This window comes from Solanum verrucosum, unplaced genomic scaffold (genome assembly GCF_900185275.1).
Source record: "Solanum verrucosum unplaced genomic scaffold, falcon-dt-bn FXZP01000235.1, whole genome shotgun sequence".
NCBI lineage: Eukaryota > Viridiplantae > Streptophyta > Magnoliopsida > Solanales > Solanaceae > Solanum > Solanum verrucosum.
Genome location: NW_026019948.1, coordinates 4416899 through 4434730, shown reverse-complemented (window position 1 = coordinate 4434730; position 17832 = coordinate 4416899). Strand labels below are relative to the sequence as shown.

The 17832-nt window shown below is 32.2% G+C and overlaps 1 protein-coding gene across 8 annotated transcripts in view; it reads left to right on the top strand.

The window, feature by feature from the left end:
• Positions 1-6514, top strand: part of LOC125813578 (mitochondrial Rho GTPase 1-like) — a 19907-nt gene extending 13393 nt beyond the window's left edge. For 4 of the 8 annotated variants that reach the window (XM_049493062.1, XM_049493063.1, XM_049493059.1 and 1 more), the window contains 4 exons: positions 5207-5319; positions 5482-5632; positions 5786-5972; positions 6131-6514. In XM_049493062.1, coding sequence (XP_049349019.1) covers positions 5207-5319; positions 5482-5632; positions 5786-5972; positions 6131-6204 — 525 coding nt within the window. In that variant the 3' untranslated portion in view covers positions 6205-6514. Of the gene's footprint in view, positions 1-4038; positions 4251-4462; positions 4533-5206; positions 5320-5481; positions 5633-5785; positions 5973-6130 lie in introns of all 8 variants that reach the window. The other 4 variants (XM_049493058.1, XM_049493060.1, XM_049493057.1 and 1 more) reach the window with 4 other exon arrangements.
• The last annotated feature ends 11318 nt before the right edge of the window (positions 6515-17832 follow it).

The following is a 17832-nucleotide window of genomic DNA, read 5'->3' as shown; positions in this document are numbered from 1 at the left end:
TGAGCTTAATGAGTTTCAGGTTATTCTTTTTGTAGTCTCGAGTTTATTAAAACATTCGATTACTTTCTTTCAAGAAAACCTTATTCTATAGCATTTTCTGTTTTTATTTCCATAAAAAATTGGCAGATTAAGTGCTTCAATGCTCCCCTGCAGCCTGCTGAGATAGTGGGTGTCAAAAGAGTGTACAGGAGAAGCTACCTCAAGGTGTAAATGACCTGGGCCTTACATTGACAGGGTTTCTTTTTTTCATGCACTTTTTATAGAGAAGGGTCGACTTGAGACCACTTGGACCGTGTTAAGGAAATTTGGGTACAATGATAAATCAAGCTGAAGGATGATAACCTTACAATACCATTCAAAAAAGCTCCCGATCAGGTGAGACTATTTTTGAAGCAGACGATTATTGATACTTGTTTCGTGCAAGATATTGTTAGCGTTATAGTTGGCTGTCTGTGTTTGGAAGAAACTTGGCACTGAGGCTAACAGGAAAAATCATGTCGAATATCAATAATTTGTTGACCTAGTTTGCACAGAGTTTCTGGTTCATGGTGAATCAGGTCCGTTGTTCAGAGTTCCTATGATGGAAAATTATCAAGGATCAGATGATAGGAACCGTCTTTCTGTCCCAATGCTGCTTCATTTTTTTTTTCATTTTTCTGAAGGTGTAAGTTGTCTTACACAATATTGTTTGTTACAAGAAAACTCCGGTGGTATACTCATATTTTTCTTGTGGAACGCTGTCTTTCTTTTAGTTCCCTTCTCAATAATGTTTGTCTGCTTGCAGAGTCTGGAACTGACCAGCGAAGCAGTGGAGTTCTTGAAAGGGGTCTTCAGCACATTTGACACTGATAAAGTATGACACTATTTTTTCATGCATTTTCTTTTATATAAGTACTCCCTCCGTTCCATTTTATGTGGCACTTTTCGGATTTCGAGATTCAAACAAGTCTATCTTTGACCATTAATTTTTCATGGATCTTTTAAACATTTGAATTATCAATTATTGTGACTTATAGTACTTTTTACATAATTTACAATTATATAAATTTCATTTAATTTTTTTTTTGAAGATTTCATGCACAAATTCCTGATCAAACTTCAACTGTTTTGACTCTCAAAAAACGAAAAGTTCCACATAAATTGGGACAAAGGGAGTAACTGTTTTCTTTTTCATGCATTTAATATGACTTGATAATAAAGTGGATCATTATATGCATCCATTGTCTCTAGGGGGTGGGGTTGCTCTGAGTAACTAAAGGTTATGCAGTGAATTGATCTCACCAGAACTCTTGGGTCGTTAAGATAGAGAGCAATCTTTGATACAGGAAGTCCAAAAGAATGTTGCTCGGGCTCTTAAAATGTCAAGGGGTGTGTGTCGGATTCGCCAGAAGTAGTGTATTCTTGGAGAATCTGACACGGGTGCGGCATCGAAACTGAAGAGTCCGCTCAACTTAGTTGCTAAGACTAATGAACAATTATTTAGTCACAATGTAAATTTGACCAAATTAGAAATGAAAAATTGAACTTCAAGGAATTAAATTGAGCCAAATTCCAATTGTCCCTACTTTTTTAAAGATTCCAAAGCGAACTTGAAGAGGATAAAGAGAATGGAAGATGGTCAGACGCCAATTGCTTGGCTTGTATAAAGATTCAGACTCAGAGAATTGGAAGAACACTAAGAATTTGTCCAAGCTTACAGATTTGGACAGAGATTTAGGATTTATTTCTCGTTACAGTCCTCATATCTGGACGAAAGAGGAGCTCTATCTGTTTTTGACTGCAATTTTGATTCCATAATTAAGCCGTGTCAAGTTGCAGGTGTATTGTTTTTTCCTTATTTTTGTTTCTTCAGGGTGGCGAAACTTTTTTAGTTTTTTCACGAGGATAACATATTTTGAATGCCAAACATCTCTTCTTGTCTTTGTTTGAAGTAGTTTTATCGTTACACAAAACAATTAATATCCTCAGTCAGTACTGTTCCAAAAGGTGTTTACTTCTACCATTGCAGAGTTCTGGGTAATCTTTTAGATCTTCACGTCACATCATATACCAACATGAAAGCAATCTTTTTGCCAATTTTGTCTTATAATATCCCTATCTCTTTTTTATCTGGGTAGTTTGAGTTTGTTTTCCACACTGTTATTTTTTCCATATCTAAGTTGTTGGTCTTCCTTTCATTGACTTGGAGAGATTTGGACATAGCTTTCTACATATTTTTCCTGTCTGAGATATATTCTATTACTGAAGTTTTAAGTACCTACTACTTTTTGGATAAATTTAGGAACCCCTCCAAATATGTCACTAGGTAGGTGGTATGCTCTAGTTTGAGTGGAAATTCTTTTGGAGAAATTTCAGACAAATGTCAGAATTTGGTTGTGTAACAATTTCCTATTTGAAATGTCAGTGGTCTGTTGATCCTTTCCTGTTTCAGTGAAGTGTGAGTTTTTTCTTATGCCCCCAACCCGCCGGCCAAATGAGATTATTCATAATGGTCAATGAAGTGGATTGAGATCCATGAGGTCTCAGTGGCGGCAAAATACTAGGTGATTTCTCCCCATCTGTCCAAGCCTCGATGAATAGAGTAACTCGATACCTGCTGGTGGGGGTAGCAGGTGTCCCGTGGAATTAGTCAAGGTGTGTGCAAGCTGACTTGGGCATCACAGTTATTAAAACAAAATACTAGTAAGACTGGTGATTATGCAAATACTTTTTGCCAAGCCTTAAAATTCTTTGGATAATACCAGAAATTTTGAACTTTTTTTTTTGTTCCTAAATCTATAATCTTTGTTTTATGCAGGATGGAGTTCTCAGAAATTCTGAGCTTGATGATCTTTTTTCAACTGCACCGGAAAGGTAAAAAGGTTTCTTTGAGCTCTTTGAATTATGTATGTTTGGATGGTTTTGGTGCACACTTCCTGCTAAGACTGTAGGTTTAGTTATTTAGGATACTACTTGTTACAAATCTTGTCCATTCATTGATTGAAGTTGTTTCACTTTTTACATCTGTTTCCACTTTCCTAAGGGTTATTACAAAATTATTTCAATCCTATAGGGGGAATTGTGAAATATGCCTATAAGCTTTTGCTTGACACATAAAAAATGATCGAATAAGACAGCTTTTAGCAGATTTGTAACACTTCTACCGTGAATCTCATATAGAGTGTCGAGTCTTTTCTTAAATGGTAGCTCTGAGTAATTTGTGTGCAGCTAATTGCGAGGATGTGAAGTTTTCAGTCTTTTGACTTTACTAGGATGAGTTAGGATTATGCTTGCAGATTGATTTAGACAACTTCTCTTTTTCAGTTATCTGATTTCTTTTAGTACAGGTTTTGTAAAATAATTTTTCTCATTATCACCGATCCTCTTTGTTTGAATCTTATGTTGAGAAGTGTTCTCGACTCGTCTTCTCTCTCTTTTTAGTTGCCCTTCCCTCTGAGCTGATTGCTAAACCTGGCTTTTTATGTTTGAAAAATTGCAGTCCTGGGTGAAGCTCCCTACAAGGATGCTGTTGAAAGAACTCCATTGGGGGGCTTGTCTCTTTCTGCTTTCCTATCTGAGGTTCTTACTGCTAACTTTCTTTCTTCATTCCCTCTCCTGGTTATTGCACTGTCAAGAGGGTTTCATAATACTTTCAAATTTCTTCCAACAGATCCGATATCATTTCCTTTCAAGATCAGATAATTTGGAAATATACCTTTCTTGCTTACATGCCCTACATGCTTTGAGCAGTTAACTTGTTCAAATGTAGTAGATAGATCACCACCCAAAATTAATTGACTTTGGTTTTCCTTCCTTTTTTTTCTCAGAAAACTGTGTACAAGGTCATTAGGATATTTATCTTATAGATTGCTCTCCAGGATTTTTTTATTAATAAATGGGATTTTGCTAGTCTGCTATTTCTGGTGTACTTTTACCTTTTTACATATAATGCTTATAATGTCACAATACTCTAGTTGACATCTACTTCTACCGGACAAAAAATAATTTCTGTTAAGGCATGTTATTAAAGATCAAAACTGCTTATTCTTGCAATATCAGTGGGCTCTTATGACGTTGCTGGAACCAGCTCAGAGTTTGGCCAACTTGATATACATTGGGTATAACTGTGGTGCTGCATCAGCACTCCGTCTTACCAGGAGAAAATCAGTTGATCGCAAGAAACAACAGACAGATCGAAATGTTTACCAGTGTTTTGTTTTTGGTCCTAAAGGATCTGGCAAGTCGGCCTTGCTGAAGTCGTTGTTGGGAAGGTATCTATATGAATTTAAGCTAGTGAATTGCTGTTGTTAATAATAGTCCTTGTTTCTGGCTATTAAGCATTTTTTCCAAAATTCTTTTTTGTATATAGCAGATTTCCATTTTGCTTGTAATTGGCCAGCCAAATGACCATATCTCCCTTCTGTCATTTTCTTAACTATCCTTAGCCTGGCAATTTCTGATGCATAACTTTTTTTCGCTAAAGGCCTTTCTCAGAAAATTATGCGGTGACAACTGACGAGCACTATGCTGTTAATGTTGTTGACCGTCTTGGGGTAAGTGCTCTCAGAAGAATTCTCATTTGACTTGATAGGATGTTAGTTGATCTTTCTAAAACTGGTGTACCAGTGTGCTGCAAATATGAGTAAGAGCTCCTACATGTGTTAGGTTCTATGCACATGATTCATTACGAATATGCATAGGGTTAATTAGTAGTCATGCTTTTCTTTGATCCATGGATGCGCATCCTATGCAATATGTGTGATCATTGCATTTGCAATTGTATTCCCTTGCTGAATGCTTTCGAAATTGACATAAGGGTATTAAGGGGCCGGGCTGGGGTCTGGACTCTGGGTTGGTTATCGGGTTGGGAGGGTCCGTTTCCAACCGTGCAGGGCCGGGTTCTACTGGACCGGGATGGACCAGTTTTCTATTAAAATAATATTTTCTAATTTAATTAAAATTTAGTTTTTTTTTAACTTCTTAATACATATAAAAAAATCAGGGCTGGTCTGGGTAACCGGTTCAGGAGTGATGTGACACTACCGGGTTGGACCGATTCCGGGCCGTCGATACTCCAGCTATGATCGTGCGGCTCGGTTTTTGTGATGAACCCAGCCCAACCCTGCCCCCTCTGGCTGGTCCGGTTCCGGGTTGACCCGGACTGTTTAATACCCTTAGATTGACATCCAAGTAATTGCCATCTTACTAAGTACGGGTTTTATTGCAGGGAACTAAGAAAACACTTGTACTTAGGGAGATTCCAGAAGATGAAGTTAAGATGATTCTATCTACTAAGGAATCTTTGGCATCTTGTGATGTAGCAGTGTTTGCATATGACAGGTGAGTAATGCAAGATCTAAGTGACTAGCAGCTTGTAGTGTATAGTTGAATTCATTGGCATAGTCCATCACCTTGGATATAGACAGGTTCCTTCTTCATCGTTGTCTTGATAATGCTTTGCTTTTTGTGTGAGTACTTTCTTCTTCTTTTTTCCCCCTTTAGCTCCGATGAATATTCTTTAAAAAGAGCATCGGAATTGCTGATGACTGTGGCAAGGCGAGGGGAAGTTAGTGGTTTCATGGTGCCTTGTCTATTTGTTGCTGCAAAGGATGATCTTGATTCATATCCAATGGCAATAAAAGATTCAGCAAAGGTATTTACATTGATCAAATTGTGTTCTGATTTGTGCAGAGATCGAATGTAGTGAATGTACCCTGGGTTTTAAATGAATTACATAAAAAGATTTTATTCTTGGTTTTTATTTCTACATATGCTGTTTTGATAAAATTTTGAAATATTTGTCCAGATATGTCAGAATTTTGGAATAGATGCACCTATTCACATTAGTGTGAAGGAGAGAGATCTGAACAGCATGTTCAATAGAATTGTCACTGCTGCAGAGCACCCTCATTTAAGTGTTCCTGAAACTGAAGTTGGACGTAGCCAGAAACGATATCGTCATCTTGTTAATCGCTCTCTTATGTTTACTTCAGGTACTTTGAATCTAATACCCCTAAAGATATCTCCAAAGAGAAGTAGAAAATGGAACTGAATGAATGAACATTGGCACTGAAGATAGGCCTGGCATATTAGAGCCAATTTTTTTGAATCAAATTATTGTATTCCATCTGACTCCTGACTAAAATTGCAGTTGTGGCTGCTGTTGCCGTTGTTGGACTGGCGGCATATCGATCTTATGCTGCACGGAAGAATACCTCAAGCTAGGGAATGTCCTGTGTCTACTCGAGAATGGATAGTCAACTTTTTGACCTAATAAGAAAATTCTCCCGCTATTCCTTTGATCTCTACCAGAGAATTAGCAAAATGTCCTTGTACATAGAGTACGGTCAGACTTCTCCCAAGGTTATTTGAGTTTTGTCTATCTGATCCTATCCATTTCCTGTTGAAAGTATCAGCTAGGCGCTATTTTTCCTTCTTCGTACTCTGTTTTAGAAAGAACAATTTACCTCTTTGAGGTATTGTTTATTAGTAATGTAATTTTTAGGTGGCATTTGGACTTTGGAGATAATTATTAGAAAAGTTCTGGGAAAACAATTCTGGGAATAGTTGCTCCTCTGGATTAGTTTTTCTGGAAATCTGCGTAATTAACTTTTTCTCATTTCTTTTTTAAAATTAACGTTTCATTCTGAATAGTAAAAAAGGTAAACAGTGTGTCTGTATGTATTGATCTATGTGCATTATTATTTATTAGTATATTTACTAATTTCAAATTTCGTGGTCCACCAATGTAGATGTATGAGGAATATTATGATAGGAATGAATGACACAAGTTATTGGTTAATGTCATTTTTAAATGGAACATGTGTAGTATGTTTCATCATAGATTTTCAAACAAATTATTACGTTTTCTTGATGTACAATAAAACATTTGAAAAATATTACTGTACGATGATATACCAATATTTCCCTGCGAGCAAATGTTTCTTCCCAGTTGTAATGAATAGCTATAGCTACGCTGCAGTTGCTTACAGTATTTTGGTCATTAGTAGATTGATCGATCGAGTTGAGTTACACCAAGATATAAGGTCGCTTAGAATCTAAGTATTTCAAGCAAAATAATGAAATTTATATCGATACACAACTTCGATTTGCTTGTATTCCTAAACAGTATTTTTTGATAGGCAACACCACAGCCCGATGTAGCTGGGTTCAGATGGACCGAACTGTCTCATGATATCCTAAAAATCCTACTCACATACCGCTTTAATGGGCTGGATGTTGACATATATTTCTAGATCTGGAGCTATTCTTATAGGAATATGGTGGTCTTTTTTGGTTGGATTTCAAATATAGCATAAGTTCTTATAATTGTAAACTGCTCAAGGGATAGGATCTATTTCTTTATTAAAAAATGGAGCATGCATGGCTAATTACTCCATCCAAAAATTAACTCAGAAGATGAGAATTATCGAAAATGGCGAAAATTGAATGCAAAGTGTAGTAATGTAGAGTAGTTTTAGACAAATTTACTTTAGTAGACTCCCGTGATGGAGAGAAGATCTTGCAGGATTTTCCCTAAGAAAATGCAGCATAAAAGTCTAAAAATACCACAGCGCCTTGTTTTCAAAGCTGAGGGATTTGTTGCAGCTTTGCATAGATACTTGATTGATATATAGATTGTTCAAAGATTTTGGATTGTTACTCGTGAATCGTGATAATAAAATGACAAAACTAAAATTGTTAAGTAAGACCAATATTTTGCTTTCAAATCCACATGTTTTTATGGGGCTTTCATAGAAAAAATAATGTATGCTCATTAATTTTGTATATTATTAGTATCTTATTTTGTACACCTTTTTTCAATTAATGTCTAACTTGTATACTTTATTTGGTATTAAGATATGAATAACAAATACATGAAAATTCATGATATTAGTAATGCAAAGGATTTTATTAGTCATGAGTAAATACACAATTACCCTTTAAAACCTTATCTACATCCTTTCCACTTTATTTGTGGAGGGTATTTTGTAAACAATTTTTTAGAAATTATGCAATGCATATTTTTTTTAATATAGCAAACCAGATAAGAAATAATTTCAGCATGTAAGCATAATTAATGCAAACATAACTAATACAAACATTACTAATACATTATACTTATACACCCTACCAACTTTTATATATATATACCCTACCAATTACCAAACAATTCCTTTAACTTTCTCCTTGGAAAAATCTTTGGAATGTCTTTATCACAATTATTGACTCTTAATTACGAGTGAAAGCTATGAGTGGAAATATTAATATATGTGAAAATTTTATAAATGACATTTATTAGACTAATATTTTTAAGTTATAGCAGTTGAATAAAACTTTCAAGTTGTAACAATAAAATTTTCAGGTTGTAACATTTTATTAAAAAAAAGTTTTTTAAAAATAATACTAAAAAACATTTTTTAAATATCATTAAAAAAAAAAACAGATAACATTAAGGATAATTAATAATGCCATAAATTTAGGAGATTCAAAAAAAAATAAGAATATTTGGTTTCCTTTTTTTACTCAATCAGTTATAATTAAATAAAAAATCATATATATTTTTTTCAAACGTTTCTCTCTCCCTCTAATTTTTTTTTTCTGTCAATTTGTTTTCCTTTTTTACTCAATCAATTAAAATTAATTCAAAAATCAGATTTTTTTTATTCAAACGTTTCTCAGTCCCTCGATTTTTTTTTCTGTGTCGTCATTCACGACTAATTCCAAAATATTCTTGGTTCAATTTTTTTTTATTTTGTGGTAATGGACGGATTCTTATCGATATTAATAAAACATGGTGGTAGATGGGATCCTTCTGTTAGTATTCATTGCGTTTTATTAATTGTATAACTTCAAAAAAAATAAAAATTAAGAACAATGAAATTAAAAATGAAATTTTCGAATTTTGGTTGTGTATAATAGATTTAAATTGTGATTTTTTTTGTATGAACCTTCGTTTGTTTCTTATTACAAAATAATTTCTGTGAAAATTGAATAAATGAGTTATGAGTTTTTTGTATACTGGTTTTGTAATTTGTACACTGTAAACACCATGGATGTGGCGATTTTGTATTTATATTTGAATGATTTGATTATATTATTTCGTGACAGTGTATGAAATAGTGATGATGTTATCGTTATAAATATATGAAATGTGTGTAAAAAATTAAATGTATGAAATGTGTTTTATGGTATGAATTTTGGTGGACTGTTTGGAATGATATTGATATGAATAAGTAATGACGAGTGTCTATAAATTTGTGTGATAATAATGAAGTTGTGGATGAAATTTGTATTAGGTTGGTATGAAATTTGAATATAAATACAACATATTTATTATTCCTTTGTATTATGTACGACAGACTATTATTTTTTTATGAAATGTGTTTTATGGTATGAATTCTGGCAGACTGTTTGGAATGATATTAGTATGAATAAGTAATGACGAGTATGTATATATTTGTGTGAGAAGAATGAAGTTGTGGATGAAATTTGTATTATTATGGTATGAAAAGTGAATATAAATACAATATATTTATTATTCCTTTGTATTATGTAAGATTGACGGTTATTTTTTTTTTAATGAAAAAGAAAAATATGTTGATTTTCAAATGGAGGGAATTATCTATGAATCTTCCTGTCTGTTAGTGGTCTAGTAAATGCGATAACATCTCAACTTAGGATAGATGCTAATATTAAGTCAAATTTAAGTATGAAAATGGTATCCATTTGGTATCTAACTGAAGTCCCACTGATTGAAAAAACATGTAATTGATATTTCATCCGAATTAGCCAACCTAAAACTAGTTAATGTTGTATCCAATTGGTTTACACTTGGTATCAAACTGATGTCCCACTGGAAAATTTTAAAAAAATATATTAATTGAGATTTCAAACGAATTAGCCAACCTAAGACTAGTTAATGTAATTTCTAATTGGTATCCATTTGGTATCTAACTGATATCCCATTGGAAAATAGAAAAAGCAAGACATAGTTGAGATTTGAACCAAATTAGCTAACATAAAACTAGTTATTGTTGTATCCAATTGGTATCTATTTGGTATCCAACTGATATCCAGTTGAAAAAATAGAAAAACTAAGATGTAATTGAGATTTCAACCAAATTAGTCAACCTAATACTAGTTAATGTTGTATCCAATTAATATCCATCTGAAAAACTTAAGTGTAACCATGTATACAGTTGTCCTATAAAAGGAATCTCAAAATATTTTAATTATTACTATGTTTATCATGTGTTTTTCAAAACTAAAAATTCAATATAAATCTGGCTTATGCTGATATCCAATTTGTATACACTTGGTATCTGACTTGGAAATTTAAGACAAAGACTAAAAATAAAAATATATGAAGTTGGTATCCAACTGATATAAATCTGGGAAGAATAAATTTGATAAGTAAAATAGTGCATAGTATATATTGGGGATAAGGGTCTGAAAAATATCCCAACTTTGGTCGGATTTGCTGTTGCGATACTAAACTTTCATGAGGACCTATTACCTCCCTAGACTATTTAATACCGTATTTTAAACATATATATTTACCCACGTGGACATAAAAAATAATGCAAAATTATAAATAGTAATGTATCCACGTGGGCATATATATACCTTTAAAATACACTATTAAATAGTTCAGGGGGTAAAAAATACGATATTAAATAGTCTATGGAGGTAATAGGTCCTTATGAAAGTTTAGTATCGCAATAACAAATCCGACCAAAGTTGAGGTATTTTTCAAACCCTTATCCCTATATATTGTTGTAAAAAACTGTAGCAAAAACAAATATACACCATCTAATAATTAAAAAGCATGTACTAATTAAAAGTCTAAGCTACAATCAACTATCTCAAATATATTTTTCATGATCTTGGTGTAGGATATTGATAGTATTCGAAGCATGTTCTTTTGCTATGCAGGGTCCACCAAATTTGCTAGCAACAGTTCCAGTTACTTCACTCTCACTAATTGCGCCATCAACATTCCTGCTTCTTCCATACTATCATAGGATTGTGGCGTATTTTTGATAATGGTACTTTGCATCTATATTAGTGGGACCCATATCAGAAACTCCATTGCTAATATATTCAACAAATAGACATGTGTACATACCATAATCACTGAAACAACATTGAAGAAAAAATCACAAAATGATAGAAATACATATAATTTCATATTAATTTTCATCCCCATTTCACCAACTTCAATCGAAAAATAATTTAAATACAACTGTGGAAAAGTCATACCATATTTATACAAACTTCATGTCAATGCACAAACGTATTAATATAAAAAAATCATACCAACTACATAGTATATCAATTTCATGTGAAAAATATACTAAATATGATCATACACAACTTTATTGGGGTTTGTTTTTTCTTGGGAGTGATAACACACTTGTTCATTGAATTCACATTCCCGTTGATCGGCGGCGTTTGAGTCAAGATGTTAAAAGATGAAGCCTCAATTTCAACATTAGAAACCCTTTCTAACGAATCTGGGACCTTTCGAAGTGTATGATGATGTTTTTGATTCTTCAACATATTTTTTGTCAGCCTAAACTCTTGATTCTTTGTATTGTTTAGAAGATTTGTCCTTCTTTTGAGTGTACAAAGAAGAAGAATGAAGATGATGAGAGAGAAAGATTTACTGTTCCTTCTTTTGGATGTACAAAGAAAAAGAATGATGATGGTGAGAGAGAAAGATCTACCATTTGAGTAAATGTTGAACGTGAATAGTAAAAGAATCCCTAAAAAGGTGTAATATTATGTGTGGAAGGTAAAAAAATCCCTAAAAAAGTGTAATAGATAATTACCATTGATTGCCTCTTATTAATTTTATTTATCTCAATTATTAATTAAAATATAATTATAAAAGACTAATTATTTAATGAAGTGGAATTAATTTAATTATAAAAAAAAAAGAAAAGATCTGTTATAACTTGCAATTAAAATGTTATAAGTAGTAATATTTTAAAAGAAGATCTAAAACTTGTAATATTACTCCTTAAATAGATATGTGGGGTGATTTTTCTTTAATATATTTAGATGGACTCAAATTCATGCATTTATATCCACTCAAATAAAATTCAATCCATATCATAATAGTAATAGCTTTCTCCTATGAGAAGTTGATGACATACCAATGATTTGACCTCAATCTATCCCAATGTAATTGATCACTTTGCTTCAATAAATTTGACCTTGTCCTTTTTGAAAATCTTTTTTTTGCTGGTCATGCTCTTTTTAATTAGCTATATTGACATATGATATTGTATGAATTGGAAACAATTTTGAGTAGACAAACCAATGATAAAGTGACACATAACAGAAGTGATAGGTCAAAGCAGCCCAATAAAATATTGAATTACATTTTTGGGATAAGATTAGTAAAAATAACTCACTTTGGAAAGAATCCTGAGTTGATACCATTAGGATTAATATTAAAAAATGAAAAAAAAAAAGTGACAGATTTGATGGTTAATAACTATAGTTCATAGGTGAGCTCCTTATAAGACTCATTCCTTTAAACTATCTTTTAGGGTATGAGTTAGGTCCAATACCTAATTTTATATGGTATTAGATTATGACTCATCTCATTCAACGTTGGACTTGAAATTAAAATTGCTCACGCATCAGATACAGTGAAGGAACCATAATTTTCGTCAGGAATGTTTATACATTAGGACAAGTAAGAAAAAAAACACATTGCACCGGTCAGATTATCAAGATTGGCTACAAAATATTCATACCTCAATTGTTGGTCTCTATATAATGCTTCAAGTTGCTCATATTCTTTCCTTGTTCTATATCATATTAACCAACTATCCAAAATGAATAATCTCAAAACAAAAACTTACAAAATATCAATGGATAGACTAAAGAAAATGAAGTAGGATAAATATGTTAAGTGATAGCCTCATATACACATAAAAATATGTGAATCGGTAACTACAATTGCACTCGACGACACTTTATCTCTTGAAATGTTTTCACAATACACTTATTAGAAACATCTTTAAATTTTTTTTCCTATAAGGCATTATGTAGTCATCCAAGAATTCATCTTCCATTCGATTCCGCAAGTCATTCTTGTCGAAAAAACTTTTTCAACTGTTGTAGTGGCAACGGGTAGAAGCAAAGCAAATTTCACCAAAAGAAATCATATATATATATATATAATATGCTTTTGGCATTTTTGTATTCAAAATCCTCTTGTATTCTAAGCATTCTCATTTCATGTATTGCTATTATGAGCTTTGTAGATCTTACACTTGTACTTAAGTATGCGTTTTCTATTTCAGGAATTGCTTTAATAATATGATGCAATGCTATGCGGTGTTTCCACTCTCTTTTTCTTACAAGATGTAAGTGATATTGAATGTCTTTCAACATATTTATATTTTTATGCTACAACAAGCATATAAGATAGACAAATATTGTATACACATGTAATGTTTGATCTTTAAACAATATATTTTAATTTCTCTACAGGTACTAAGTATTCTTTTTTTATATTCTAAGTTAAAATAAAATATAGTACGATTTGTTGTTAACAATAATAATTATGAAATACAAAGTTTTGCGTTTATACCTTTCTCATGTTCTTTCGATGAATAAATTCTTATCACTACCACAACAGTTCTCCCTTCAGGTCATGAACGATTTTTCGCCTCCTTGACATCAGTCTATTGGCTACTTTCCTATCGTTCCTCCTTTAGGTTGAAGATCGCAACCTTCACTTAAAACTTATTCTTGGAATTTAGAGAAGAGAGGTATAGAAACCAAACTGTTTATTTCATAATATTATTCTTACAAACAAACCTTACATATTTTACACACTTAAAACATATCTAGAGAATACTTTTCCCTAGCGAGATAAGTTACTACTCACACTTTGAGGTACCTAACATTTTCTCTAATGGATGTTTTAAAGAAGGATTAGTCTGCCTCATTTATGTGAAGTTCCTCTCCTTTTATAGATGCAAGGAGGGACTGATTTACAATTTTAGGGACCTCCCTAAGAACTTTGATATTTCTTTTTTCGTCCTTCAATCATCTTGTGCTAAGATGTTGTTTGCCGACCTGATGTGATATCTCTTTTTGACTAAAGAGATAAAGAGATAAGATTCCTCCTTTTTCTTGACGTAAGTGCTTACGTCTTTTTCTTTGTCTTCTAACCTGCTACATTGTTGCTTTTACAGCCATTGATTCTAGCTGTGATTTTATTCTGATTCTTGTGACAAGTGTTTATGATCTAGAAACTTGCAAGAAAGCTTCCATGTTTCTTCTATGGCTTCCAGTCGATGAAGCTCAATGTCAAGGATTTTATCCTTCAGTATATCGGATTTTGTTTTTCCTTTTGTCATTAAGACCCAATGATGGTCTTGATCTAATACCTTGTAATCTTTATTGTAATAATGTTTGAGAATAAAATATAATGCTTTAATTTCGAATGCTCGTTTTGTTTGTATCCATTTTTTATTTATGTGAGGGAGTTTTTTTTATCTATTCCGGTTGCTTTGATGTTAAAATCTTTTAATTTTTCCACCATAATGTAGTTTATGGTAGGAAAATATGTTTGCTAGTCCTTGCTCTCTATAGCGATACTAAAGAATCTACAATAAACTCCATCGCCTTATGCATAGGTTTTCACTGAATTCCTCAATTGTTCTGGTAGTTTAGATATCTCAAGCAATTCTGGTTTAGTATAGACTCGATCTAGGTATCCAAATTCAAATAGTTGAGTGGTAAAGTACGGTGATCCATTTGGGAATATCGAAATTCTTGGAAACAAACTTGTTGTTTCTAAAACTCCGAATGTTTCTCCACGTTCTTCAGGGAGATTGTAAATATATCTTGTGAAGGCAAGATATTCTTCCACCTTTAGATTCTACTTTCCAACCTGAAAAAGAAGAGAAAACTTTTGTTCCTGATGGAACTTTGTTAGAGCTTCCTTCTGGATTCCCAGAAATTATTTTATCAATCTTCGTTGAAGATGTGCCCTTTTCTTCTTTCGAAGAATTAGCATCTTTCTGAATTGTTTGGCTTTTACCTTTGTCCTTAGACTCAGGCTTCGGCATATCCAAACTTACTGATGAGTTTTTTTAGCACTAGGTGCTAGTGGGACATCTCTTGCCACTTTGTTGGGATTAATATTCCCTTTTGGAATGGTATTCCGTTTTGGACAAGTGTCCAAATGTTCACATAGGAGTAGCAATTCACTCATACTTTCAGCTTGATCATTACTTAGCTGATTAATTTCATAGTGCATTTTTCTTGCTTGTTCGGTTAAGCTAGCTAATTGATCTCTGATGTTGAATAGTTTTTGGCTTTTGTCATCTATGGACTCCGCCACAAGTTGCATTTTTTCATACACCCTGTTAATCAGGATATTTGTTCGATTGTCCATATTGGACATATCTTGATAGAAAATCTGCAAAAGAATTAACAATTTCTTAAATATGTTCTATTTTAAAAGAATAGAAGGATAATTAAACCTGCCACCTATGCAATCTTTTGTATTGCGGTTCAGATGGAAGTTTGTTGAAAATTAGTCATGACACCTGCATGTTATCAGTTCTAATAACAAATTGTTTCGGTAAAAGGAAAGCTGAAAATTTCCTAATTCCTCTAACAATGGCTAATAATTCCTTTTCATTGGTTGAATATCTTGTTTTTGCTTCATTGAATGTACCACTTGTGTACCTGCAGATTTCATTTAAATCGGTTTGCAATAATGCTCCCCAATGATAGTCTGACGCATCAGTTTGTAATACCAAATCATCTTTTTCTTCTGGTAATCTAAGTTTTGGCAACTTAGAGCATTCTTCTTTTAATTGTTTAATACACTGGGTATGTTCTTCAGTCCATCCAAGTCTGTTGGATTTTCTTATCAATTTTTGTAATAAATTTCTTTTCTTTGCTAGGTATGGAATAAATTCTCCTGCATAGTTAAGACATCCTAAAAATTTCTATATTTCCTTTTTGGTTGATAATTTATCAGGAAATTCTACAAAATTTTTTTGAGATGTGTGTTTGATTCCATTTTTTGAAATTATCATTCCTAAAAATTCTATTTCATTTTTATTTATTTCTGCCTTTTTTTTTGCTCAAAATAATTCCATTTTTTAAACAGATTTCTGATAATTCTTTTAGATGTTTTAAATGTTCTTCATAGGTTTTAGAACATATTAGTATGTCATCTATATAGACTACTAGAAATTCCTTTTCGGAAAATATTTTATCTATTTTTCTTTGAAAAATTTGTGGAGCGTTTTTTAACCCAAAAGGCATTACCATCCATTCATAATGTCCATTAGGTGTGCTAAAAACAGTTAGTTGAATGGATTCTTCTGCCATTCTTATTAGCCAAAATTCACTTTTACAGTCGAATTTTGAAAAATAAGTTTTTCCTTTTGCAAGGTTGATGAGATTGTTTTTATTAGGGATAAAATATCCATCAAATATACAATTTTTATTTAATTCTTTATAGTTTATAACCATTCAAGTTTTTCCTCTTTTTATTTCAGCGTGGTTTCTTACCATAAATGTTGGACTACTATGAGGGCTTTTACTCATTCTAATTATTTTTAGGTTGATTAATTCCTTGAGTTGGATTTTAAACTCATATCTATCTTCCTCATTATAGAGCATCAGTTTTACCCTTATGATGATGTTTGGGTCTTTAAGTGTTAAAGTTGCTCATTCTTGGTTTTCTTCTCAATTTTCTAATGGATTTTCTCCATAAGTTTTTTGTAAATTTTCCTTGATTTTTTCAAGATTAAGGCATTTACAAGAGATTTTTCTTAGATTTTCTAAGTATTTTTTCTTATAATTTTCATTCTCCCTTTCAAGACTACACGGATGTTGTTTTCTTGGGACTTTAATAAAATATCCGCAAGGTGTTTTAAGGCTTATCATGTATAATGTCTGATGATAATCCTGAAATTGTTGTAAAACATCATTACCCAATAATAAATTGGTTTCTAATTTATCATATGCAAATAATTTATTAATAGAAACAATTTTTGAACCTAAAATTGTTTCTACCTTTTCTTTTGACTGTGATAGTCTTTCTTTATTTCCAGTAATTTCAATCATTGATATATTATTTTTGTTTATATCCCAATCTTTTATTAAAAAGGATTTTGCTAAACTGGCTTCGGATCCATTGTCGATTTAACAACAAGTTGTTATTTTAGTATCATAGAAGGATATTTCTATTAAAACTGATACCTTAAAAGATATTTCTTTAGGCATTTTTTTGGTATGAAACAAGTTTCATTTTTGTAATTTATTTCTATTCCATCTTTTCCTATACTATAGTCTTCCAAACTATTAAGGAATAAATTTCCTAGAATTAGGTTATGCTCACTTTCGTGATTTGTAATGTAACAAGGGACTGTTATTCTTATTGCATCCAATTGTATTGGTATATCTTCCATTTTTTGACAAATATAGTTATGTCCTTCAAAGGTTTTGTAAGTATATGGGATACCTTCATATATTGGTAGTCCGTCTAATAGAATACCTTTAACGTGATTGACTGTTGCACCAGTTTGTATTAAGATTTCTTGCATTTTCCATTCTGTTCCATTATATATTCTCCCTGTAATACTAGCAATGTTAGAGATTTCAAAAGTTCTTTTATAGTATCTTTGAGAAAGATTTTTTCTTATGGAATTTCTTCCATATTCTAATGTAAGTCTCGGATTGCTACTACTACCTAAACTTTCTATTTCTTGTGTTTTTCCAAAATGAATTTCATATTCATTCGGAAGTTGAGCTTGTTGTATTTCTGCTTCAACTATTCTTGCTATTTCGAAGCAT